The sequence below is a fragment of the Onychomys torridus genome, chromosome 1, assembly GCF_903995425.1.
Source record: "Onychomys torridus chromosome 1, mOncTor1.1, whole genome shotgun sequence".
In the NCBI taxonomy this organism is placed as follows: Eukaryota; Metazoa; Chordata; class Mammalia; order Rodentia; family Cricetidae; genus Onychomys; species Onychomys torridus.
The window spans coordinates 104887738-104915379 of NC_050443.1; the positions used below are offsets into that span (position 1 = coordinate 104887738).

Genomic DNA, 27642 nt, shown 5'->3' on the forward strand with positions numbered 1-27642 from the left:
TCCCTGACTGTTTCCTTGGAGACCAGAATAGTCCTCTGGTAATTATATCAAGACTCGAGGGGCATCTTCTCTTCACCAGTAAGCTCCCTTGTCATCCAGGCTAGAGGCAACAGAAAAGAACTTAAATTTCCAAAATTATCATTTATTTTATCTACTGACAGTACCATCAGTGCTGGCCTAAGGCACGTGTGGCTGCTACAAAGAGAGTGGAGCAGGAGAGACTCCCAAAGGCACGCTTCCCCAGGCTGGGCCTGCCACGTTACTTCTGTGCTGGCGGCTGACCGTCCGCCCCCAGCCCCAGCAGCCCGAAGGCTGTGTTGAAGAGGTTGATGGGAGAAGAGCCATCTGTGATGAGAGTGGATTTCAGGCCCAGGGACTGAAGCAGTTTCACCTGCAGGGTAGGAGGATAAAGTCAGGCAAGAAACCCCTCAGAAACTTTATCTCAGCTCCCTCCCTGAAGCAGGGCCCTCCTAAACCAGGTGGGTTTTGAAGAGCCACTGTCGCCCGGCACATCACCCTTCCTGACTCTCTTTGAGGTACTGATGTCTCATCTGTTACTGTTTCCCTCGAAGCACTGGCTCTGCAGGGCCTAGGACAGTGCCTGGTGCTGGTGTGGCATCGCAGCGTGCTCAAGGACAGGTCACAGAGACAGCTCACTCCCAAACCCCTTCCCATCCTCCAGCATTTCCCCAAATGCGTTTGCCTTTTACCTTCTGGGTTCCAGGGCCAACACCCACTTTTTCCCTCTGTGCCTTTGTGTCTCACCTGCATCTCTGGCCCAGCCACAGCCAGGTCCTTGATGGTGCCGGGGCCCAGAGCCTCTGTCATCTCCTTGAACTTCTTTGCCTCCACATCCGCCAGCTGCTGCGCCTTGCTCACTTCCAGCTGCAGCTGGGCCCGGGCGTAGACCAGTTCCAGCTCTCGCACCTTCTGTACTCGCTCCAGCTCAGCCTCCTGGAAAGGGCAGACCAGGCTAGCTTGAGGTCATGTGGCCTAGGAACTGTCCAGCAAGTCACCCAAGCCAGCAACCCTGAGGGAACTGAGGCAGAGGGCAACCTCAGGTGCCAATCCCAGCTATGCCACTATTTAGCCAGTGAGTCTTAGGAGGGAGTCCCCCAATTCAAGCCTCAGTGTACAATGGAGGTGACAGGCACCTCAAGCATGAAATGAGGTCATGGATGTAAAACGCACACAAGGTGGGCGATGCTTCAGTGCTCAGCTGTGGAAAGATTAACAAGCCCCGCCTTCCATTACTAAGTGCAGACTTGGCAAACCCCTGGGAGCTTGAGCAGGGCTTTGTGTCGGGCTGTCTACTCGGTATCCTACTTGGTTTCAGGACCTTCAACCAACAGGCCTCTTCCAGGCCCCAATGCCACCCTTCCAGCAGCCACCCCCAGCTCACCGTCTCAATGGCTAGCGCCTGTGCCTTTAGCTTGGCCTGCAGTACAGAACCTTCTCCTTCAATCCGCGCAGCCTCTGCACGGGACTCGGCCTCTGCCTTGGCGTTCCCCGTGCTTTCCACAGCCATGCTGCGGGGGGAAACAGAGTTGGGGGAGACCTAGAAGGAAAGCCCACCCACCCAGGGACTTGATGGGGGCACCATGACACAGGCATGACAGTCAGAGGACATCTTGTAAAGATCGGTTCTCTCCTTCCACTATGTGGGTCCCTGGAAACTCAGGTCATCAGGCTTGGGGGCAAGTGCCTTGACCCATTGTGTCGTCCTGCTGGGCCATCATTTTTTATTTTCTTCCAATACTGGGGATGGAGCCTTGTACATGATAGGCAAGTGCTCTGCCTCTAAGGCACATCCTCAGCCCTTCTTGGGTCTTGATTTATGCCTGAAAGCGTGCTCTGCTTGCCTCTCACCCCGCCCCCTGCCTGAGCCAGCAGCTTTGCCAAGACCCTCAGACCGGCCAGGCTCTCCACCTCCGTGTCTTGGCCCACCTCATAGCCTCAAGCTCCAAGAGTTCCTTGCGGGCTTTCTCAGCTTCTGACTGGTCCAAGATCTTCTGCCTCTCAAGCCGGCCACGGGCTTCCTGCTCTAGTCTCTGAGCCTCATGCCTGGGCAAGAACAAGAGCAGATGAGGCCAGAGCTGAGAAAGGAGCACCTGGAGCAGAGACTGACCCTGTCCCCTCCTCAAGCACTCAACATGCACCTGGACCCAGAACAAGGAGCAAGCGGCAGGCAGCCATAGCATAGCTCTAGGCCTGTGCAAGACAGACGTGCTTGATGGATCTGCTTCCCCAGAAGCACCCTCCCGTGGGAAGAAAACGGGCTAGGGTGCTTCCAGACATGGGTGAGCACCTGGGAGCAAGTGGGTGAGTGGGGAAAGAATTGTAAGAGAAAGTAAGGGGTTCTCCAAGGACGTGACCTTGGGGCTGAAAAAGTACACTAGACAAAGAATTTCCAAAGGCCCAAGGTGGGACCAAGCTGAAGGCTGGGGACAGGAAGGCGGAACTCTCCTGGAGAGCCTGGAAGGCCCTGAAAAGAGCAGAAAGCCATAGGAGCAGAAATGTCCTGTTTTAATGGCCATGCTGGGTAGAGAACAGACCCTTGGGGACCAGATGGCAGCAAGCAGGCCATTTGTGAATGCCACTTTACCCAGGTCTAGGCACTTGCTGAGATGTTTCCCCTGTTCCCCACCCCCCACCCCACCCCACTCACTTGGCTGCTGCCTCCTGGGAGTTGGTGGTAATCTCAATGGCTAGCTGGACACTGCGCTGAAGGGCGTCCCGGGTCCTCTGGTCCACAGGCTCTACGGACTGCACATCCACACTGCTGACCACCAGCCCATTTTGGGGAAAGATGGCCCGGTCTCGAGCCTTGGGCAGGAGTGTGCCATCAGGACCTTTGTCTTCCGACATCTCAAAGCCAAAGACAGCCATTCGAATGATGCGAGCTGAGTTCTTATGGAAGTCATCGAAGGTGACGGAGGCTACAGCCCCTCGCACTCGGGATGCGATGGCTTTGCATGCGTCACCCACGAAGTCAGGCACGGAGAAAAGCTTCGTTGTCTCTTCAGGGTCATTCCGGTTCTTCACCTCAAAGTGCCTGTGAACAAAGAGGTCCAGAGTGGGAAGCTAGTTTCCCACAAGCAATGATAGCCTCTCTGAGCAGGGTTCAACACCCATCCTCTGGGGCTCAACAGCATCCCCTACAGTGGAGATGTTAATTTGTACCCAGTGAGCACCTATGTTCTATCTTCAGAGTCCCTAGGTGGAGATACCTATTCCCCCATTTTACAGAAGGAGAAATAAAGAGTTAGAGGTGTTACATTCAAGGTCAAGCCAAAACTTGAACCCAGGCAAGATGGCTCTAGGGTCTGCTCTTCACTGTCGCTAGGCCAGCACCCTCTCTGCCTTAGTCAATGAGCTAGCTCTTCACCAGACACTGGTGAACACCATGTCTCCAGGTGACTCCTGGAACCAGGGCCTCCCTCACTCAGGAGACACTGGCCTTGAATAGCTGTTCTCCTGCTTCTACCTCCTGTGTGCTGGGATTACAGCCATGAGCTGTTCTGATGGTGTTAATTTTGTTTGTTGTTTGTTTTTGTTTTTGTTTTTGTTTTTCGAGACAGGATTTCTCTGTATCTTTGCACCTTTCCTGGAACTCGCTTTGTAGACCAGGCTGGCCTTGAACTCACAGAGATCCACCTGCCTCTGCCTCCCAAGTGCTGGGATTACAGGCATGTGCCACCGCTGCCTGGCTGGTGTTAATTAAAAAAAAAAAAAAAATTATTGTGTGTGTTTGTGTGCACAGTGTGGGAGGGCCATGGCCTTCCTATGGAGGTCAGAGGGCAACTCTGTGGAATTGGCTCTCTCTGTCCACCTTAATGTGGGCTCAGGGACAGTTGAGGCTGACGAGGTTTGTGCAGCAAGCTCCTTTACCTGCCCCTTGCTTTACCTGCGCCCCTGCTGGCTTTTTTGAAGAACAGTTTGTTATTTCACAATTTCATACATGTGTATAATGTATTTTGATGACACTTACCCCAGGACCTCCTCTATTCCTCCTCTCTCCCTGGACCCTTCCTTCCCAACCTCACTCTAGTTCCATGGCCTTTTAAACAACCCACTGAGTTAATTAAGGCCCTTTGTGTGAGCATTGCTATGGGGTTGCTTATGGAGTGTGGGCGACTTATAGGTGGCAACACCACCGAAGAAAAGTTATTCTCTTGAGCACCCCAGCATTCGGTTTTTCATTACAGCCTTCCAGTGCTCTGTGAAGCAGGCCAACTTCACTTTCTAGCTAGGGAAAAGAGGAAAACACAACGTCCCTTATGCAGGTCCCCAGATGGCACAGAGCACATCTGCGACAGGACCCAGCAGTGCATTCTGGCTACTGGTTCACACTGCTCACGTCCACTGATGATTAAAAACCATTCTCTTAAAAAACCTTGCAGAAGCTGGGCGGTGGTGGTGCATGCCTTTAATCCCAGCACTCAGCGGGCAGAGGCAGGCGGATCTCTGTGAGTTCAAGGTCAGCCTGGGCTACCAAGTGAGTTCCAGGAAAGGCGCAAAGCTACACAGAGAAACCCTGTCTCGGAAAACCAAAACAACAACAACAACAAAAACCTTGCAGGAGGCATTTAGTCCCAGCACTGGGGAGGAGAGCCAGGTGAATCTCTGCCAGTTTGAGGCAGCCTAGTCAACATGTGAGTTCCAGGACAGCCACTGATGTAGAGAAACCTTGTCTCAAAAACAAACAAACAAAAACAACTTGCAGTGATAAGCAATGGAGGTATGGCTGGGTAGTCCCCTGAAGTCCTCATCCTAGCAGGCCAGGCCATACCCTCCCCACACTTCCTGAACTCCCAGCTTCCTCCTGGTCTAGGGCATGGAGACCTGCCTCAGTCCCTCCTTGTTTCTGAGGCTGCCCCCTGGGTCACAGTCTCACCAGTTGTAGGCGAGTTGCAGCTGCAGCCGGGCGTGATCTGCGGTTTCAATGGTGATGACGTCAGTAAAGAAATCGGGCCCCAGCAGCAGGCAGAGAGCGCGGCGAGCGTGTGGGCGCTTGGGCCGCCCAGCAGAAAGGGACAAGACCGTGAACTGCTCCTCGGGGTCCAGTGACACTAGCTCGGGCCCAAAGACCACTCTGTGGAGAAGGGTGGAAGTCAGACTCCCTGAGAGCATCCCTCTGGACCCCGCAGAGGCCTTCTCCTGGCTCACCGGGCTCTCTTGGCTCTGTAGTCATACACCTGCACTGCTGCGTTGTGTGGGACGCGGTAGCTGACCACTCGGGTCTTGTTCCTTGGAGCTGAGGGCTGAAGGACCTTGCCTGTGACCGTCTGACCCCTGTCTGCCAGAGGGTCATACCCCAAGTTCAGCAGTTCCTCTACCCCGGGAGGCAGCTCCTTTTCCCATAGGACTTCATCCTGGGTCAGCATGTAGGTGCTCCCAATCACAGCCCGCACCTAGGAAAGGGATTTTCAGAGAGGGAGAATGTCACCCCTAGTGTCCTGAGCGGACCCTGTCCAGGGATAGCACAGTAAGTATCCTGGTTAAAGGAGGTCATTGCAGGAAGGCTGCACTCAAGCTTGGTTGCCATCTGCTGGGTGTTTTCTCAAGCTATGCCCAGGCTTTACTTTCCTCATCTGTATAATGGGCCATCTGGGGTTACACAATGAGGGGTGTTCCCAAGTCTAATTCAAAGAACAGCACTTGCCATGTAGTAAATGCTTGACAGTATTTCTAGGATTCCCCTTGACGGAGCAGCGTGGGGGGCATCACAGCCACAGATGTGACCCTAGGAAGCACCTCATATATACACGGATATCGTCTTGGACTCCGAATAGTTTCCACATTAGATTCTCAGGGAAAGAGGTTGGCAATGTAGTCCATAGTCAAACCAAGGTCAAGGTTTTTGTAGGTGAAGCAGCAAAGGAGAGTCTACCGAGATGTGGGCCACATTCCTGCATGACCTTCGTGCTGGGACCACATCTGCAGTAAGGCAGAACCCCTGTCCTAAAGCCTAGTTCATCCTCTCAGCTGGGAACTCTAAAACGGAAAACTAGCACGGAGACAGCAAATGGAATATGAAATGGCCTCCCATCTGCCAGACGGCCACCTGGCCGCTGCTGTGTATGTCGTTGGAGTCTCCTCCAACCTGCCTCTGCCCGTTAGCATCACCCGCTTGCCCAGAGGAAGGCGCTGCTGGTCCCTCCCATCCCCCAGCTGGTACCTTCCCGGTCTTGACATCCTGCACATAGATGCCCTCATTTTGGTCCAGAGGGATGGCCTGACGCTCCTCCACCACCTCCACTTTTGCAGACGGCACATACTCCAGGGGCCCGCGGATGAGCCAGCGGTCTCCAGCCTGGTGGGAGACCTTCTCCTCGTCTTCCCCCTCTTCCAGGGCCTGCAGTGCCCTCAGCAGCAGCCCCTGATGCTCTGACAGCACATACACATCCTGGATGCCTCTTTCCAGCCTCTCTCCTGGCTGGAGGAAAAAGGACTTCTCTCCCTAGTGGGAAAGAGGGGGAGGTTAGGACATGGGGCCACTCAGGCCTATAGCAGAGCCACACTGCCTCAATAGAGCCTTCTGGCTTGCCACCTCTGCACGACCTTGAGCCTGGTCTTGAGGGGGCACTTTTTCATCCACACGCTGTGTTGGGCTTGTGTTGCAGATGGAAGCCCACAGCACACCCCTGTTATAGCACCTGTCCTTCTGTCTGGACAAATGCTGGCAGCTCACCTTGTCAAGTCTGTAAATGGTGGGGACCTAGGTCCTTAGGCTAAACAGGTAAGAATTACCCTAAGCTGGGTACAGTGCACATGTCTGTAATCTCCACACTTTGGAAGCTATAAAGAAGGATCATCCTGGGTCCAAGGCCAGTCTGGGTAACAAAGTGAGAACCCTGTCACAAAAATCAAAACAAAGAATCCCCAGAGAAAATAAAATGGTCACAAAGAAATAATATATATTTAACCTGTTGTTGCTTTTCATTTCTCCCACGGTTTGTTTTATTGATCTGGTAGAATTTGAGGGTGGGCAAACTCTGGTCATAGGGCCAGATCTGACCTGCCACCATGCTGTTTATTGGTGGTGTTGATGGTGTGGGACTTTGCCATGTTGCCCAGACTGGCTGTGGACTCCCGGACTCTTGTATCAGGCTCCCACTTGTTTAAGTGGAAATACAGGTGTACACTTCACTGCCTTTTTTTCTCCTCTCCTTTGAGAAGGGGTCTTGCTGTGTAGCCCAGGTTGGCCTCAAATTCTCAGCCCTTCTGCCTCAGCTTCTTAAGTGTTGTGAGTACAGGTGTGTGTCACATCTGGCCCAGTTTATATTTTAAGGAATATACAGACTTCTCTCTGTATTTGTGGATAATGGGTTCTAGAACTTCTTACCTAAAAGCCCAAAGTGGTGCTCAAGTCCCTTATGGATACAGCCCACACATCCTCCTATGAACCTTAAATCATAAATCATATGTGGACTACTGATAATACCATGTAAAGGTTGTATTAGAAAAAATAATAAAGAAAAAATTACATATTTTATATTCAGATGGAATATTTCCAAAAAGTTTTTATCTGCTGTTGACTGAATCATAGATGTGGGACTAGTGGATAAAGGGTGCTAACTGTGTTTGTGTGTGTAAGTATGCATGTTTAGGTGGGTGTACATGTGTGAGGGTATGTGTGCATGTGTGTGTGTGACTATGGGTGGAGGCCAGAGGTCAACCTTAGATGCCACTCCTCAGAAGCCAGTTAATTTTTTAAATTGATGTTTAAACTACTTTATTACTATTAATAATATTTTGCATGTATGTGTGCACATGCCTTGGCACATATGTAGAGGTCAGAGTTCAGTTTGCAGGAGTCAGTTTTCCCAGTCTACCAAATGGGTTGTTGGGATTGAACCTGGATCGTCATGCTTGGTGGGAAGCATCTTTATGCACTGAGCCACCTGGCCAGCCTTCCCTGGTTTTCTGAGACAGGGTCCCTCACTGATTAGACCAATGATTAGACGAGGTTGGCTAGGCAGCAAGCCTCACAGATCCTCCAGGCTCTCCTGCCCCAGCCCAAGGATTATAAGTGCATGCCCCATGCCAGTGGGGACTAGGCATTGAATTCAGGCCCCATGCTTGCCTGTTACCAACTGAGCTGCTCCTCAGCTCCCGACTGTTTTTATTGTGATATAATCCACACGTTTTACCCATTTAGAGCATGAAACTCATGTTAGTAGATTCATAATCACTCGACTGTCTCAACTGTGTAAGTTTAGAATATTTTTATCACCTTGAAAAGAAACCTGTACCTGAGGCTCCCATCAATCTCCATCCACCCCACCAACCATCAATCAACCGCCCGAGCCTCTACATTCTGGACATTTCACATATATGGAGTCATACAGTGTCTATCCTTTCATGTCTGGATTCTTCACTTAGCTGCTGTTTTCAATCTTTGTGTGTTGTGGTATAAAAAAATACTTCTTTTAAAATTCCACCATATCGATATGCCACATTCTAAAAAAATCCATCCATCAAATGATTGACATTTGGGCTGTTTTGTTTGTTTGTTTTTGAGACTGGACCTCACTATGTAGCCTTGGCTGGCCTGGACCTCACTATGTAGCCCAGGCTGGACTGGAATTCACAAAGATCTGCCTGCCTCTGCCTCCTGTGTGCTGGGATTAAGGGCGTGTGCCACCATGTCCAAACGGGTTGTTCTGACTTTCACTATCTCCCCGAACCCTTTCCTTTTCTTTTCATTTTTAGACAACATCTCATGTGTTGGGGTGACCCAGAACTCACTCTGGGTCTTGAACTCTTGATCCTCCTGCCTTTACCTCCCTAGTGCATTAAGTAATTTTAGTACAAATCTTACCCACGTGAGGCCTAAGCTGTCTAGCCCCTGTCTTTGCAGTGGCAGCTTGCTCAGCTGTCACAGGAGGCAGGGGAGGGTAGGGGAGGGCAGGGGAGGGCAGAAGGTGGGAGGTTGTGAGATTTGTCTTATACAGAAGAAAAAGATTCTGGCACATGGAGGGGCAAATCCCAGGGCCTCTAGGTGGGGCGGAAGTTCCCCGAAGTGGCAGCAGCAGGTACATAAAGTCTGAAGAGGAAACCCAGGGCCACTAAGGGAACCAAATAGGACAATGTGTCAGGAATATAAACCCAAGTGTATAAAAGCACTGACGGTGTTTAGAATGTGTGTACTGTTTAGAAGAAGTGAAGGGAGAGAGATTAGAAGACCTCTCGTCACTCAAGGGTCTTGATCCTCACAGGCTCTGTGGAGGAGAGCGGCTTACCTTGACGACACGCTTCTGTCCTAGCTGGTTCTTGCCATCTGGTCCCATTGGGTCAAGGATGACACAGTAATGCCGAGGTCCCAGAGTGGTGATGGGTACCACCCCCAGCACCTCCTCGTGGACATCTGGCACATGGGCTTCTGTGTCCCGCACTGTCACTAACCATTCCTCCCCAGTGCGGTGGGCCACTCCCCGAAGGTCCTTGAAGTTCTGCCGAGCCCGGAGGTGCAGGGCTGTCTGCAGAGGAAACACAGGGTGTTTGTGGAGGCCTCCCCACCACCTTCCCTCGGCCAGCACCTTGGATTTGGGGACACCATAGGCCCCTAAGTGGTCCCAGTTCTCAGGGACAATGCCCACCTACCCTGGAGGATGCTCCAGGGCTCTGGAGATCTGACCTACGACCTTAGGGCTGCTGCTGCTCCTTTCCTGGCACATTGTCTGCCTCTCTGAGCCCTGCCTAGCCAATCCCCTGACCCACATCCAGAGCACAAACCTTTTCTGAAAGGACCACAGCGTCCACCAGGTCCAGCACCTCTTCAAACACAGCCGGGAGATAAGCGCCCACAGATCGGACCAGCCACTCCTCACCTGGGTCGTGAGCAGGAGGAGGAGTCAGCACAGCTAGCCAACCACCATGGCTTCTCCACAGCCTAGGTGACAGGACCAAAGAAACGCCACCGCCCCCCACTCCAGGGTTGAGCGCCTGACAAGGTCCTTACAGCCACTCTTTTCTATGAGGCCAGAGGAAAAGTAACCTCTATCCCAGAAAAATTAAAACAACAACAACAGCAACCACCCTTTAGAGGCTGGGCCTGGTGGCACATACCCATAACCCCAGCACTCATGAGGTTAAGGTGGGAGGATCAGGAGGTTTTGGACAGCTTAGGCTACATAGGGAGACCCGTCTCTAAAGGCAAAACCCAAAAAAACTGCAAAGGCATTTCTAGAATGCCAAGTCACTGCTCCAGCTACAGCCGGCGATGCTGTCTCTAAGCACCAAAGACTTGATTCTCCATTCTCCCCCAATGGGCAGAGGCCTCCTATTAGGCCTGCGAGTGCCATTTTGTTTATTAGAGTTTACCTAGCAGCAGGTCACACAGTCTCACCCTGCTTGGCCACATACCCTGGGCAAGGGCGTCAGTTTTGCCATGCATAAAATGGGATAGCAGGCTCTCACAGCTGTCAGGGGCCTAAATAAAACACCATCCATCATTTTGAACCAACACCGAGTCGATGTATTTGAACATCTCACTTTTTGATCTAGAACCAGGTAAGAGGTAGCCACTGCCCACAGTTTATTGTAAAGAGTCGGGAGGGTAGCTGGGGATGGTGGTACACTTCTTTAATCCCAGCACTCAGGAGGCAGAGGCAAGTGGATCTCTGTGAGTTCGAGGCCAGTCTGGTCTACAGAGCGAGTTCTAGGACAGTCAGGGCTACACAGAGAAACCCTGTCTTGAAAATCAAAACAACAACAAATAAAAAGAGGTGAGGGTAAGATATGCTGTCATGGTGTGGTTGCAGGATCAAGGCTAGGGCAGAGCTAGCATGGAAGTAGATGTGCAAGAAGCAACAGGCAGACCTCAACAGCTCAAGAGATACCAGAAGAGCCAGGCCTCGAGTTGCACTTATAATCCAGCAGTCAGGAAGCTTAGGCAGAAGGAGGGCCGTGAGTTTGAAGCCATCCTGGACCACATGAGGAATACCAGGTTGGGCCTACATGAGACACTGTCTCAAAAACAATAGACCTGGGGAACCTCTTACCTGGCTCAGAGGTTAAGAGCACTGGCTCTTCTTCCAGAGGACTTGGGTTCAATTCCCAGCACCCACATGGTAGCTCACAACTGCCTGTTACTCCAGTTCCAGGGGATCAGATGCCCTCTTCTGGCCTCCATGGGTACCAGACATGAAAGTGGCACACAGACATATATAAAACACTCATACATATAAAAATAGGGTGCGCTGGGTGGTGGTGGTGGCCCACGCCTTTAATCCCGGCACTCAGGAGGCAGAGGCAGGTGGATCTCTGTGAGTTCAAGGCCAGCTTGGGCTACCAAGTGAGTTCCAGGAAAAGGAGCAAAGCTACACAGAGAAACCCTGTCTCAAAAAACCAAAAACCAAAAACCAAAAAAAAAAAAAAAAAAAAAATCTTAAAACCAACAATAAGGGGGGTGGGAGGAGGAAGAAGGTGGGATCGGTGGGTGGTATGTAGAGTGAGTAGAAAATTTCTTAATAAAGAAAAATGAAAAAAGAAAGAAAAACCACTGGGTGGTGGTGGCGCACGCCTTTAATCCCAGCACTCGGGAGGCAGAGGCAGGTGGATCTGTATCAAAAAACCAAAAAACCAAAACCAAAAAAAAAAAACAAAAAACCCACAGAGACAGACATTCAGACAGACAGACAGACAGACAGACACACACACACACACACACACACACACACACACACACAAACACACACGGAGAACCCTGCCCAGGCTTCACGTGATTTCTCTTGCTCCCCTGCAGGGAGCCCTTCCTGCCCACCCACCAGCAGTGCCCTTGTTGACCTCACCTGTCACCCTCTCCTTGCCTTCCCTGTCAAAGCATTCCTTCCGCGCCCTTAGCCGCAGCGCCTGGTTCTGTTTGATGACTGTGGCCTGAATGATCTCCATGACCTCCACTTCCTTCTGGGGGATGTAGGTGCCTGGGGAAGGAGGAGGAAGCCAATGCCAACAGTCGGCGACATTAGGGCTATTGCCGGAGGGCAGGGAGCCCTGGCCAGACAGAGCTCAGGGATGGAGACGTAACTCACCAGGCCCCTCAAACAGCCATTCGTCTCCTGCCATGATCTTGTCTCCATTCTTATCCTCAAAGTCCAGCAAGGCCTTAAGATGCAGGGCAGTGTTGGGCAAAACCACCTGCAGCGGGGTGATGTCCTACAAGGAAAGGGTCACGCGGTGTCTGAGCTGTGATCCCGGGTTCAAACCCGACACTCTGGAGATCAGAGTCCACAGCCTCAATCTTTGGGAGGTCCACACTGCTGCGGATCAAATCGAGGCCTGAGAATGCTGAACCAGTGTTCTTTGTGCATCTCCATTAAAACCACAAGGAATATACAAGGTAGGGGTGGGCCCAAGGCCACCTGATCTGAAGAACGAGTGAGGATGTCACCACTGAGGAGCCAAGAACACCGTCCTCTATCGAGGACAAGAGTGAGAACTGGTGGGAGAGACATCAGGAAGCTGAACGAATTGCGGGCCCTGGTTTGCACGGATGCTCTAGACCAGCAGTTCTCTCTCAACCCGAGGGTTGTGACTATCACGAGAATCTATTCAGGAATATATCAGATATTTACATGACAATTCATAACAGTGGCAAAATTACGGTGATGAAGTAGTAATGAAATAATTTTATGGTTGGGGGCCACTACCACATGAGGATCTGTGTTAAAGGATCGCAGTGTTGGGAAGGTTGAGAACCACTGTACTAGAAAGAATTTGAAAGTACAAACATAAGGCTGGGCATGGTGGTACACGCCTATAATCACGGCACCTGAGAAAATGCCAGCAAGAGAAGCAGAAGTCAAGACCCTTCTCAGTCACACAGCAAGTTCTCGGTGGGCCTGGACACGTGAGACCCTGTCTCAGAGAGAGAGAGAGAGAGAGAGAGAGAGAGAGAGAGAAGGTACAAAGCAGGTTTTAATCTTGGCTTTGCCTCATGTTCACAGGATTCCAAGCAGCAGGAAGGAGAGGCCTTACAAAGACTGACCAGCTTGAAAGTTTGTAGACATGTCTTTACAAATACAACCCAATTTGGTCTTTGAAAATACTCTCAACAGGCAGGAAAGAAAGAGGTTCAGACATGATGGGGCGGGGGGCTGTTAACGAATGGAGTCAAGACATGAGCCCGTGTAATGCCCGTGTTCCCCACAACAGACTGGCCTGGGCTGCAGAAGGTGGGCAGTCACTTTACCCCCTGGCCTCACACTGGACTGGAGAGAGGCAGACCCCTTACCAGCTTCTGTCTAGCCTAGGCTGTCCTCAAATCACCATCTTCCTGCCTCTGCTCTCCAAGGCACATGCCCGCACACCTCCCTGTCACTTCCTGTGTGCTGCATCTCAAAGCATGGTGTCTCCCTGCCATGCTCCCCGTTTAAACCACTAGGATGACAGTAACATCTTCCTAACAGCTGCCCACTCTGATTCTTTCCAGTTTGTCCCCCATGGCCCTACAGGTGTTCAGTTTGGGCACCTGGTTACCCAGTGATGTCCCTAATCAATACTGAGAACACAGAAGAAGAGAACTAGGGGGCAGGAAGTAGTTGGGTTCGGATGTCTGAAATGAGGCTGTTCTAGAAGAACACTCGCAGCAGGACTCCCAGCTGCAGCCAGGAGTCCTGTATGTCAGCCCTGAGTAGCTAAGGACACAGGAACACGGGGGGGGGGGGGGGGGGGGGGGGTGCACAGGAGGCGGAGGGCAGAGTGGTGAGGAGTGGTTTTTTTGTTTGTTTGTTTTTGTCTTATGTTTTTCCAGAGCTGAGGATCGAACCCAGGGCCTTGCACTTGCTAGGCAAGCGCTCTACCACTGAGCTAAATCCCCAACCCCCAACCCCCGGGTAGAGTGTTTTTTTTGTTGTTGGTTTTTTTTTTTTTTTTTGGTTTTTTGAGACAGGGTTTCTCTGTGTAGCTTTGCACCTTTCCTGGAACTCACTCTGTAGACCAGACTGGCCTCGAACTTGCAGAGATCCGCCTGCCTTTGCCTCCTGAGTGCTGAGATTAAAGGCATGTGCCTGGGTTGAGGATTTAGCTCAGTGATAGAGCGTTTGCCTAGCAAGCTCAAGGCCCTGGGTTCGGTCCTCAGCTCCAAAAAAAAAAAAGGTGTGTGCCACTACTGCCCGGCAAGGGCAGAGTGTGAAAGCAGCAGAGACAGACAATGTGGACACAGGCTGGCCACGAACTCCTGCCTCTGCCTCTCAAAGGCTGGGATGACAGGCAGGTACCACCACGCCTGGCTTGTCTTAGGGCTTTGCCAAGGGAAGTTCAGTGGAGGTGGGATGTGGGGCCAGAGGGGTTTGTGAAGGGGCAATTTAGAGATGTCAAGTATAGTTGCTAAGAAAGAGCAGACAGGAGAGAGAAAGCCATAGACAGCTAGGAAACAGATTCATGGGCCATTAGTAAAAGCCTGCAAAGAGCCGGGCGGCGGTGGCACACTCCTTTAATCCCAACACTTGGGAACCATAGGCAAGTGGATCTTTGCCTTCTGACCAGCCAGGACTACTGTCTCAAAATAAAACAAAAATCCGAGGGAGCTGGAAAGGTGGCTCAGTGTGTAACGGCACTCACAGCTAAGCCTGACCATCCAAAGTTTGATCCCTGGGACCCACGACGTGGGAGGAGAGAACTGACTCTGAGCTGCACATGTGCTCTATCAATGCGTGCTAACACACACTCATCATCATCATCATCATCATCATCATCATCATCAAATATTCTGGTTTTTTTTGTTTTTTTGTTTTTTTTTTAAATACCTGGAGTTGGATGTGGTACTATAGGTCTGTAATCCTAGCACTTGGAGCCCGGGGCATGAGAACTGCCACAAGTCCAAGGCCAGTGTGGTCTACGTAGAGAGTTCTAGGCAAGCCAGGGCTACAGGGTAAGGTAAAAGCCTGTCTCAAAACCAAAGTAAAACCAAGAACAAACGAGCAAACAAAACAAAACCAAACCAAAAGGAAAGCTGCAAAACCAAAAGGAAAGCTGCAGGCCGCTGCACTCATGGTCACGGCTAAGGGGGAGGCTGAATCAGAAAATGCCCCTCATGCCATCAGCAAAGGCTGCCAGCCTCAGAGAAAGTGGCAGCATGCAAGAGTGTGGGTAGTGACTGAAGGTGGTAGAGGCTTCTCTGGGACGCGCCCGCCCTCCTGGTCTGAGTGGGAGAGGATGGACCATCTCTGCGAGTCTGTGGGGAAGAGGGCGAAAGTCGGGCAGCAATGGGCAGCTGGTCAGGGTGAGACAAGGGTGTAGACTTGTGTTGGCTTGTTTCTGTTTTCTCTACACAGTGTCTCACTCTGTAGCCCAGGCTGGCCTTGAACTCACAGAGCTCCACCTGCCTCTGCCTCTGAGTGCTGAGATCAAAGGCGTGCGCCACCACCGCCCTGCTTCCACTCAGATTCTTTAATGAGTGCTGTCTTAACAATTTCACATTATTTTTAGTTTCATTAAATTTTTTATTTTATTTCTCTCTCTCCCTGTGTGAGTGTGTGTGTGTGTGAGTGTGTGTGTGTGTGTGTGTGTGTGTGTGTGTGTGTTGATGTGCATGAATTACCATGCACATCTGGAAGTCTGAGATAACTTATGGAAGTCAGTTCTCTCCCCACCTCAGGTCTGAGGGATGGATCTCAGGTTGACAGGCTGATGCAGCAAATGCTTTTACCTGCTGCGCCATCTCACTGACCCTCATTATTTCTCTGCATCCTCCTTCTCCCCAGCTGTGTGCATCTCGACGCTCTCCTGGAGTCATGCTATTAGGCACTCAAGAGCAAAAAGCACTGATTAGGGCCTGTGGATACAGAGCTCTTGTGTAGCATACACAATGCCCTGAGCTCTATCCTTAGCACTGCAAAAAGGGGAACATTTGAAAGTGAGCTGGCTAGATCGCTCAGTGGACAAGGCACTTGCTGCCGAGCCTGATGACCTGAGTTCAACCCCAGGACCCACATGATGGGAGGAAAGAACTGACTCCTGAAAGTTGTCCTCTGTCCTCCACATGCAATTGGTAGCAGGCACGCACACCCCAGCCCCCAAATAAATAAGTAAATAAAATGTAATAACAACATAAAAGGCACCGATCTGTAGAGAAAGTCAGTTTAAAGGCATAAAACACCATGCAGGTAAAGGTAAAACTATTAAAGAAATTGGGAGCTCAGGCCTGAGGGCAGCATGGCTGTGATGAGGGCAACAGTCGCAGGCATCTAGGGACAGATCTTGTGACGTGCGGGTAAGTCTGTCCACGGTGTGTGTGGAGAGCAGGGTAGTGGGAGTGAAGGGGCAGTGAGTCAACTTTGCCCCTGGTGAGAATCCATAAACATCCCTCCTCCTTAACCCCGCCAAGGGCCCTTTGTTTTCCCACTGGAAGGCAGCAGGCAGCGAGGAGCCCTAGCAATAGGGGCAGGCAGAGTTCAGCTGGCTCTGAAAGGAAAGCCAAGTACCTTTTCCAGCACTTCCCCTGGGTACAGGGGGAAGGGGTCCTGGGCCAGTCGGATCTCTTGGTCAGCATGGCGAAGCCGAACTTGCCCTGTGGTGTCAAATAATACCAAGCTCTGGGCGTCCCGGGACACAGGGTTGGCCACTATACAGTAGTGGCGTGGGGGAACTGTCACCATGCGTACCGGGGCAAATAGTACCCTGTAGTAATGTAAGAAAGCATGTGAGGACAGGGAATGCTGTTCCAAAGGACGCAGCAAGTCACCTAGACAAGGGTTACTCCTGCCAGCCAGGCTCTCCTCAGCTGGGACAGCTGGACACCAACCTCTCATTGTCCTGCCGGATGTAGGTCTTTGGTCCAACCTCCACACGGGACACATTGCTGTTTTGGTCCAGCACATGGATGTAGTGGTATGGGGGGATGCGGATGATGGCCTCTTCAGTTGCTGTGGTTGCCATGGTGAATCCCACGCCCCGGGAAAACCTGATGGCAGCATGGAGAAGGATAGGTAGAGAAGAAAAAGATAAACACAGGGGGCATTTGGGACAAGGCAGGGCAGTTCAAAGATGGCCTCTCCTCTCCAGCTCCCCCAATTATACCCTTCTTCACCCTACCCCACTCCTCTTCTGCTTTTTAAAAATTACATATTTTATATTATGTCATGTGTATTAGCTTGCATGAGTTTATGTGCACCATGCAAGAGCCTCTGGAACTAGAATTAGTGGTGGTTGTGAGCCACCACGTGGGTGCTGGGAACTGAATTTGGGTCCTCAATAGTAGTAAGTGCTCAACTGCTGAGCCATTGTTCCAGCCCCTGTGTGTGTGGATATGATATAAATATATAAATATAAAAAATATATATATATATATAAATATATAAATCACACACACACACACACACACACACACACACACATATATATATATATATATATATATATATATATATATATATATGATTTACTTTATGGGTATGAATGTCTTACTTGCATGTATGTATGTACGTACACTTCATGTGTACCTGGTGCCCCACAGGGGTCAGAAGAGGGTATCAGATGCCCTGGAGTTGGAGTTAGAGGTGACTGTGAGACACCCAATGTGGGTGCTTGTTGGAGCCCATTTAGGTTTCCTGGTGGCTTTATCCAGCAGGACGGCATAAGGGGATGATTGGACTACGTACGGGCCTGAGTACCAGGTGTTTGAAAGGGTCTACACTCCGGCTGTGTCTAGCAAGGGGGAGGTCCTTTACTCTGCCCCTCGGCATTGTTATAAAAAGTCCTTCAGGCCGGGCGGTGGTGGCGCATGCCTATAATCCCTGCACTTGGGAGGCAGAGGCAGGCGGATCTCTGTGAGTTCGAGGCCAGCCTGGTCTACATACAGACCAGGACAGGCTCCAAAGCTACAGAGAAACCCTGTCTCAAGGGGGAAAAAAAAAAGTCCTTCGGAATAAAGTTCTGGGTTGGTGGATAAGGATCCAAGCCCACCCGAGGCTATCCTGCGTTTCTATCTTTTTCTCTTCCCTCTACTTCTATCTAAATCTCTTATTCCTCACTCCTCAAGAGTTCCTGGGGTAAATAAATGTGGGAGCTGGTCTCCCACAGGTGCTGGGACTCAAACTTGGGTCCTCTGCAAGTACTCTTAACCTCTGAGCCATCTCTCAGAGCCCCTCCTCCTGCCTCGCCCCCACTTCTGAGATAGTCCGGCTCTATCGCCTAGGCTGACTCTGAGCTCATGGTCTTCCTGTCTCAGTCTCTTGGAATGAAGGCTGGCTCTGCCATACCTGCTTTTCCTTTTCTTATCTCCACATCGGACCTCATCTCTGCTTGCTTCAGTCACCCAGAAAGCCCAGAGGCACTGCCACCTTCCCCTCATTCCAGCCCACTCCCTCCAAGGTCCCCAGTTCCTAAGGTGCACCAGGCAGCCAGGCCAAGCTGAGCAAGCAGATCACTCTGGGAAGCAACTGTGCAGCCTTGTTATCCTCCCACACACCAGGGAACCATGGCTCTGGGAAGCTTGCTGGCTCCTCCAGGGTCAAGCAGCTTTTTATTCCATGACTCAGGAAGGCCTGGCTGTGTTCAGAAGTCTGTCTGCACCCCTCCCCCTTCCTGTGCCCTAAGTAGCCCTGAGGTGAATGTTTCGGAAGTAAGCCCCTGTCACAGAAAAGACCCAAGCGACACCCCCATCAAACCAGGTGGCTTCATAACTTGGCAAAGCACCCTAGTCTCACCCTTCTTGGCCTCTGGTCTGTGGATGCCCCAGCTCCTGCTGTCACAAGTGACAGTATTACAGGCAAGGGAGGGGGGGAGGGGAAGAGGCAAATGGTGGCATGTGGTACCCACCCACTCCATTTTTTTACCTCCGAAACCGGGTGATTTCATTCAGTGTTTAGCTTATTTGTGGATGTCACACACCCTTATCCATGCCCATCTTTATACCCAGCACCCCGTGGACATTGGACAAATCTGAGTCAGAAAAAGGCAATTAAGTTTGCTTGGCAATACAGACCCTTGACCCAGAAACTATATCTGAACTCTTTCTCCTCCCTCGTGTGTTGTGTGCAGTGCCTACAGAGAACACAAGAAAGCTTTGGGTTTCCTGGAGCTAGAAACACAGGTAGTTGTGGGCTGCTGATTGTCAGTTGCTGGGAACAAAGTCCTGTCCCTGCAAGGGCAGCAAGTGCTCTGAACTGCTGAGCCATCTCTCCAGAGCCTGGGAATATTCTGTCTTCTGCCTCTAGACCAGCTATATGTGTTTCTACTGAACATCTGGAATGTGGCTAGTGCATCTGAGAAAATGAAGTGTTGCTACATTTTTTTTTTTTTTTTTTTTTTTTTGGCGGCGGGGGTGGTGGTGGTGGTGGTGGTGGTGGTGGTGGTGTTGATAATGACTCTTGTCATTTAGCCCGGACTGGATGTAAATTCTCTTTCTTCCAGCTTCAGCCTCCTGAGTGCTCCCCCATGCTGGGCAAACCATTTTGTTTTTGCAGTGTTGAGAATGTGGCCTACAGCTTCCTTGCACAAGCTGGGCCAAGTGCTCTTCCTCTGAGCTGCACTACATCCTGTCCTGGTTATTTTTTTTTATCAACTTAACACAAGCTAGTGTCGGGCTGGGGATTTAGCTTGCCTAGCAAGTGCAAGGCCCTGGGTTCGATCCTCAGCTAAAAACAAAACAAAACAAAAAAACAACCATAAGCTAGTGTCAAATGGGAAGAACTACAATTGAGAAAATTCCCCATCAAATTGCTTGTAGGCAGGCCTGTGGGGCATTTTCTTGATTGCTAATTGGTAGAGGAGGGCCCAGGCCACTGGAGACAGTACCACCCCTGGACAGTTGGTCCTGGGTGGGCTGAAGCCAGGCAGTGGTGGCACTTAATCCCAGCACTCGGTTGGCAGAGCCAGGTGGCTCTCTGTGAGTTTGAGGCCAGCCTGGTCTACAGATCGAGGTCCAGGAAAGGCTTCAAAGCTACAGAGAGAAACCCTGTCTCAAAAAAAAAAAAAAAAAAAAAAAAAAGAAAGAAGAGAAAGTGGGCTGAGCAAGTCACCAGGAGCAAGCCAGTGAGCAGCATGCCTTCTGGCCCCTGCTTCAGGTCCTGCCTCCAGGTTCCTGCCTAGACTTCCCCCTGATGGAATCTAACCTGCAGAATGTAATAAACCTCAACCAAGTTATGTTTATTTCATCGTGTTTTATCACAGCAACAGAAAGCAAACTAAGACACATCCCCAGGAAAAAAATTTATTTTAATTTGAGGGGCTAGCAGTGCGGCTCACCAATAGAGCACTAGGCCCAAAGTTTGGTCCCCTACATGGGAAAAAAAAAATTAATTTAAATACGCCATTATGGCTGGTTGATGCCATTTGGATACTATAGCTCTAAGTAGTTGTGACTTAGAGACTATGAGTCGTTCAGGGTCACATGAGATGAGGTGTTATTGGGACTAGAACCCTGAGGTAACATTTGATTCTTTTAAAATTTTTTTTTATTATAGTTGTTACTATTGTGAATTGTTCTGACAGAATTGAGGATTGAATTTCACAAATGCTAGACAAACTCTCTAACACTGAGCTATATCCCCTGGCTGGTCTTTTCTTTCTCTAAAGGTAATTAGAAACACTGGCAACATTGGTTAGGGACCTGGATTCAGCCTTGGGTTGAACCAGAGATGTGGCTCAGTTGGTAGAGTGGTTGCCTATCATCCCTGGAGCCCTGGGTTCAATTCCCAGCACCACATGGACTGGTGTGGCAGCCTCCATCTGTGATCCTAGCGCTCAGAAGGCAGAGGGAGTCAGGAGTGTAAAGTTACCTTCAGCTATACAGCAAGTCTGAGGCCAGCCTGGGTGACAGGAGACCCTATCTCAAGACAAAAGGACACCACCAACACAAACACACAGGGTGAAAGGTTCTTGTTTGTTGTTTGGGGTCTGTACAGGTACATGTGGAGGTCACCCTCGAGTGTTATCTTCAGGTGACATCTACCCTTTTTTTGGGAAGATTGTTAAATTAAATTTTATTTAGCAGGTACGTGTGCCGCAGTGTGCCTGTGGAAATCTTAAGATAGCCTCTGGGAGTAAAGTTGGTCCTTCCTTTCCACCATGTGGGTCAAACTCAGTTCGTCAGGCTTAGCAGGAAGCACCTTGGCCTTCCCACCTTGGTTTGCTTTTTGTTTGCTTTTTGAGACAACCAAACTCCTCTCAGTAGGACCTGAGGCTTGCCAGCAGGCTAGCCGGCCAGCAAGCTCCAGGGGTTTGTCTGTCTTCACATCCCCAGCTGGGCTACAATCACAGGGTTCAGCTTTTATTTAGGTGCTGAACTGAACTCAGGCCCTCTCCCTTGAACGACAAGCACTTTACACTGAGCCATCTCCCTGGCCCAGGGTGAGAGTCCTCAGGCTTGTCTGCTTTGCTTCCCACAGGAGAGGGATTCATTGTCACTTGTGCTGGTTAATACGGCCAACTTGACAGCGTCTACAATCACTTTGGAGACAATACCCAGGGGACGGCTGTGAGGGAATTTTCTACATGAGGCTCACTGACATGGGAAGACCAAGCTCAACCACCACTCCAAGGGCTGGGGGCTCACACTGGATCAAAAGGAGAAAGCAAGCTGAGCAGAGCAGTGGTATCCAGCTGTTTCCTGACACCCAGTGGGTACAGTGTGACCTGTTGCCTCGGAATCCTGCTGCCACGCCATTAGGCATGGTGACTGCAACCTCAAACGGTGAACAACTCAAGTCCTTCCGAAGCTGCTTTTGAACCTGCGACACACACACAGTAACTAACACACTGCCTCTTTAACTTGACAGCTATGTCGGGGTTTACCTAGAGTTGTCCTGAGCCCCCTTTCCTCAGGAGGCTAAGCTCCCCGACTCTCAGGTCTCAGAGCTCAGCTTCTGACTTCCAGGCTCCTGCCAACTCTCATCCTTCTGCCCCGAGTCCTCCTAGCCCTGCTCATGTGGCTGCACTTTGCCTCGATGGTGCCAGCTGCTCCAGGGTATGAAATGGGGGCCCTGTTCTAGCAAAGCAGCATTCAAGACACCATAAGGTTGGGGCCACCTAACTGTGACTTTAACTCTCCCTAACTTTTTTTTTTTTTTTTTTCCTTTTTATTGGTTCTCTATGTAGCCCTGGCTGTCCTGGAACTCACTCTATAGCCCAGGCTGGTCTTGAACTCAGAGATCTGCCTGCCTCTGCCTCCTGAGTGCTGGGATCAAAGGTGTTTGCCACCAACACCCAGCTCCTCTTTTTTGATGAGTGACCTTAGACAATCCTTTGTTCTTTTATCTGCCTCCTCAATTACAAAACTGGGATGACTGACTGTCTTTTCCAGCACTGTGGTGACATCTGGGTGTACAGAAAGCACCCAGAGCCAAGCCTGGCTTTTCACCAGTACTGGAATAGACACCGCCCAAGGCCCAATTTTCCTAAGGCGGTGGAGGGTGTGGTTGCGGCCTCCTTCCTCACCTGGCATTAGGGCTTAACTCTCACTTGTCTATTGGTGAGGAAGGAGCTAAGTCTTGCACCAACCTAACCCAGCCCTAGAGGCACAGCAATGCAGAGGCTTCCACAGTTGGAGCTCATCTCCAGGGGCTCCTCTGCAGGTCCTTTGCAAGGAAGGCCAGGAAACCAGATGGGACAAGAGGAAGGGCCTGGGATGCCAGCAGGGTTTGGAAGCCCCACCCGGAAGGAGGGTACTGTAGAAAGTCTTCTGAGGTGGGAGTAGCTACCAGGCACAGCCTCCATTGGCTCCTCATTGTGCAATGCTCCACTCCCCAAGACTGAGGCCTCTCCACCATCTGTCACCCCAGCTGGGAACAGTCAGGGGGCCTGAGAGCCTCTCCCAGCTCAGTGACTCAGCAAGAGCCTTCCTCAAAGCTAATCAGGCCAGGTTCCGGCTTTGTTCAGAGGCCAAGGCCCTGCTTTAGTACAAGGTCCCATTTCACTTCCCTGTCCACTCCCTGCCACACCCCACAGCTGTGCCCTTCACTAAGACCACCAGTCAATTCCCTGGGAGCTGGCATGGCCCTTGAGCCCCCAACACTGTATTTGTGACAAGTCTCAGACTCTAGTGGCTTACTAGATGATATGTGCAGTTAGTTCCAGCTTATTATTTCTGTTAAATCAAGGCCCACAAAAGACAGCCCTATGCTGGGTGTGGTGGCACTTGCCTTTAATCTTAGTATTTGGGAGACAGAGTTGGGAAGGTCTCCGTGAGATGGAGACCAGCTTGGCCTACATAGTGAGTTGCAGGCCAACCAGGGCTACATAATGAGACCTTGTCTCAAAAAAAAAAAAAAAAAAAAAAAAAAAAAAATGCATGCCAGTGATAAAGGACTCTTGGATATGTCTGTGTGTGGGTACGTGCATGTGAGCGCTGGGAGTTGAACCCAGGTCCTCTGCAGGAGCAGGACCAGCTCTTAGCTGCTGAGCCATCTCCCCTGGAGGCTCTTAAAGCCTTGTAAATCTGGGGATTTGGATTTGTGGGCAGAGGGTAGGGTCTGAACACTAAAATTTTTCAAAGTTCTCACAATGTCCCAAAGACTGAAAGCCCCTCTGGAGGTGAAGGTGACCCCATTAGTTCAGGCTAGCCTGGGTCACACAGAGTGATGCCAGGTTGTGGGGGAAAGCTGGGTCTAAGGGGATCATGTCTGTCACCCCAGCATTTAGAAAGGGAAGGGGCTGCAGTTGGAAGGGCTGAGTGAGTTAACAAGCTTCCCGTTAGCTGAAGGTACAGTCTGACACTAACTCAAACATCAACAGAACCAGATGTGCCGTTAATTCCAGGGCTTGGGAGGCTCAGGTAGTTAGATCTCTGCCAGCCTGGTCTATAGACAAGGTTTCAGGGCAGCCAGGGCTACACAGGGAAACCCTGTCTCTAAGAACCAAAACAAAACCTCAACAGCAGGAAAGGTCAGTCTGTCAGGGCTCTGAACCACCGCTAGCTAGCAACGGAACTTCCTCTGCGGGACTGAAAAAGTGGCTATCCTAAAGCTACATATTTGGGGGTGGGGTGGGGACAGGACTCATCTTTTTGTTTGTTTTTTGAGACAGGGTTTCTCTGTGTGTAGCCCTGGCTGTCCTGGAACTTGCTCTCTAGACCAGGCTGGCCTCGAACTCACAGATCCACCTGCCTCTGCCTCCTAAGGCATGCACCACCACTGCCCGGTAGGAGGATCCATGGTAAGCACACCAAGCTCAACAATCAAATCAAATCAGACTGTATCTGGAGTGCAGAGACTTTTCCTCCTTTCTCTGGTGGGTGTCCGGCCCAGGGTAGCACTAACGTGACTGTGAGGTTGAGTGACAATGACCCTGAATCCTAATCTGCTTTCAGGAGAACGACACTACAAAGCATTCCAGCCTCACCCTTGCATTCCAGTTTGAACAGCCTCTCTCTCCTGTGGCTAACAGTTCCAAGCGCCCAGAGTCATCCTGATGTCGTCATCACCCCTGCATTTCCTGGTTTAAGCACAAACACTACTGAAGTTCACTTTCCTGCCTTCTCTGACAAGAACTCTTCTCAGGATTATTTCAAAAATAAACCCGTCCCTCCACCAGCCCGGAGCCTCCCCGTTTCTTTTCGTTATACACACCTCCCAGGGCTGAGGTTATAGGCCTGTGACACCACATTCAGAAACTTCATTCATTTGCCAACCCTCCGCAGCCTAGCTCCCTTTGTCCCCAGCTCTGCTCTCTGGGTCTGGACAGGGCAGAGTGAAAGGAAAGCAGAGCCCAGCCACGAGATTGCTGTCCACTTTGGGTTTGAGAAAAGGTGAACAGAACGTTCAGCGTAAGCAGGGACTCTCCCTCCGTGACCTCACCTTCCACGGTGTTAGTTCTGGGGCTTGAACTCAGATCATCATTGAGGCTTGGTGGCAATCCCACTTGCCCCCTCTTAAAGAAAATCTTAACCAACCTAGGCCTGGAGTGGCAGCTTACACCCCAATACTGTAGCATAGGCATGTCAGACTAGGGAAGCCAGAGTGAGACCCCAGAAGAAAGAAACTCTTAACCTGAGCTGTGGCCCAGCTAGGCCACTTTGTGGTAGGGGGACAGCTCGGTGGCCTCACCATGTGCCAAGTTGCTCTGTCAGCCCAGAACTCTGTCCCCAAGATGTCACAAATGAATGCCAGTTATCAAAGGTGAGGTGAGTAGACTGGAAGTGGGCTCGGAACCTCTGATCAAGAGACAAATTTCCTCTCCCTGACAAGACTTGCCTGGGATTTCTTTTTTAATTTTTCTCGGTGTGTGTGTACACGTGTGCAGGTAACCATGGGAGCCAAAAGAGGTTATCAGATCCCATGGAGTTAAAACACTTGTGAGCCCCCCAGTGTGCGAAGTGGAAACCCAACTCAGATCCTCTGAGCAGCAAGCCCTCTAAGGCACAGAGGTATCTCTCTAAGGCCCACTTTGGTTTTTAAGAGGAGTCTTATTTTACTGGTAGGCTGGCCTTGAATTCTTTTGTTTCCCAAGTAGACAAGACCAGCTGCTCAAGCTCTCATACCTGGCTTCTGGCTGACATTTAATCCTATCCAGTCTCCCAGGCCTTACTTAGGATCTGTGGGATCAAGGTTTACAGGAAAATTCTGGAACTTGTATCTGAGGCATAACCCTCACCCCAACTCCTACTTGGAACAACCCAACCCACCACATGTTAAATATCTTTCATTGACTCATTGTGGCCTAAGATGTCAAGGTCTAGCTCGGTTATTCTGCTCTTGAAGTAGACCAGGCTTCCCCTGGGTCACCATTATGGCAGTATGGCTTGTGAGGCCATGAGACATAGAGGATATGGGTGGGGTTGTTGCTGTCCAGGAAATGGCATCAATGGACATTCAAAGGTGAACATTTTCTATAACCTGAGCTAGTGACCAACCTCTGCTACACGAGAAGCTGAGAGTATGGCACACACCACAGGAAGTCCGAGCATCCAGGTACTCAAGGTAATAACTGTCTTGCCCAATTGCCCCACCTCAGGGCAGGGTGGATACACTATGTGCCAAAGGTATTGGCAGTTTCCGGGAGAGCCATCCAGAACTCCTGTGATGGTCAGCCTCTCTTCCCTGTCCCAAGGGTCCTCAGGTAGGAAGCAGAGGACATTAGGAACAGCTGCCTCAAGCACCTTCTCCTACCAGAGTTAGGCTCTAGTCAGAGTTCCCAAGTCCCCAGAATCTCAGGCTGGTTGTCCATTTGAGCTTACTATTGTTCACTTCCTCTTCCCCTAAAGATGCTTGTTCTCACTAAATTCTACACCTTTCTGGAAATTAAGCTACCCTAATGATCATCCTGCTCGCCAGCTCTCAAGTGATTGGCCAGGGCCCATAGTTGGCACAGCCTGCACAGGACAGCAGGAGAGCCTTTACAACTGATAGAGAAGGGAATCGACGGCGTCAATTCACATGCCAATCATTCAAGAGAAAGCCGAGGTCAATTCACATGCCAATCATTCAAGAGAAAGCCGAGCCCAGGTCCCTGGGAGTAAGGGCAGGGAAGTAAAACCAGAGATGGAGCCTGAATGGAGGCTGTAACATTCTCTAATTAGCTCTTGCTATTTGGGACAGGATCTTACACTGTAGCTCAGGCTGTGGTGGCACTATGTAACTCAGGCTGGCCTCAAACCTCTGGAGACCCTCTTGCCCAAGTGCTGGGATTAAGAGGTGTGAACTGTATCTGGCAAGAACACCCCCCCCCCCCCCCCTTTTTGTTTTTTTAAGATGTGTGCTAGGGGCCAAAAACAGGGTCTTAGGTATGCAGTTATTCGTGAAACTGAGTCACACTCAATCTATCAGTTTGCAGAGCCTCTGCCTAAAATACATGAAACTCCAGGTTCGATCCCCAGCACTGAATAAAACTGATAGTGGTGGCAGACATCTATGTCAGCTTCACTGAGGTGAGGCATGAGGAATAGATGTTCAAGGTCATCCTGGGCTACACAGAATTCAAGACCACTTAGGAAATATGAGACCTTTTCTCATAAAACCAGAAGTCAAATAAATAAAACCGAAACAAAAAGATGGGGGGAGGGGGTATCACTATGTGTCTAAGTTGGCTTGGAGCTCCTGGGCTCAAGGCATCCTGAGCAAGTAGTTAATAAATGTGTGTAACTGGGTCTGGCAAAAGTACCCCCTCACCTCCAATCTTCTGGGAGACCCCGATGTCGGGGAGGCTGGGGGTGTCGGGGGATGAAGACATTGGCAGGGTGTTTGAAAACCCAGAAAACTAGAAAGTGAAACCTCCCAGGGAAGAGCTACCAAGGCCCTCCTTCCTGCCCTCTGTGACTAAGGTGTTAGCCCCAGAAAAGCCGCTGGAAAGCAAGAGCACCCGAGAGCCAGGGGGGGCAAACACCTACGCATGGGCTGGAGTTGGGGGTCCCGTACTCACATTTAGCAGATGTAGCTGGCTGCTGCAGGCCCGGGAGTCAGGAATTCCCCTCGACAACACCAGGGATGACTTCCCTACAGGGCTGGGCAGGCAGGGGCGGAGCCTGAATATTTAAAGGGCCCTGCAACTGGATCTTTTCCTCCTCCAGGGTGCAGCTCCAGACACTGCAGTTGGGTCCACACTCAGCAATTTCTGCCCCGGTACTAAATGGTGGGACTGGACTGAGATTAGAAAGGGTCAGAGGACCTAACTGGGGGGAGGTTGGTCAGATGAGGGCTGGGTACACCTCTGCCCTATCTGGCTTCAATATTCTAATGTGGAGGAATACAGTTCTGCCTCTGC

The 27642-nt window shown here is 50.7% G+C and overlaps 1 protein-coding gene across 1 annotated transcript; it reads right to left on the minus strand.

Moving 5' to 3' along the window:
• Positions 1–121: 121 nt before the first annotated feature.
• On the minus strand, positions 122–27608 carry LOC118587141 (major vault protein). Its single transcript, XM_036192875.1, has 15 exons — positions 27301–27608; positions 16751–16909; positions 16431–16626; positions 12039–12162; positions 11799–11930; positions 9742–9836; positions 9249–9485; positions 6182–6463; positions 5170–5414; positions 4898–5095; positions 2669–3055; positions 1948–2064; positions 1403–1529; positions 766–954; positions 122–391 (listed from the first exon to the last, which is right to left on the minus strand). Coding segments are annotated over exons 1-15 (2622 nt in total). The 5' UTR covers positions 27303–27608; the 3' UTR covers positions 122–259.
• Positions 27609–27642: the final 34 nt, after the last annotated feature.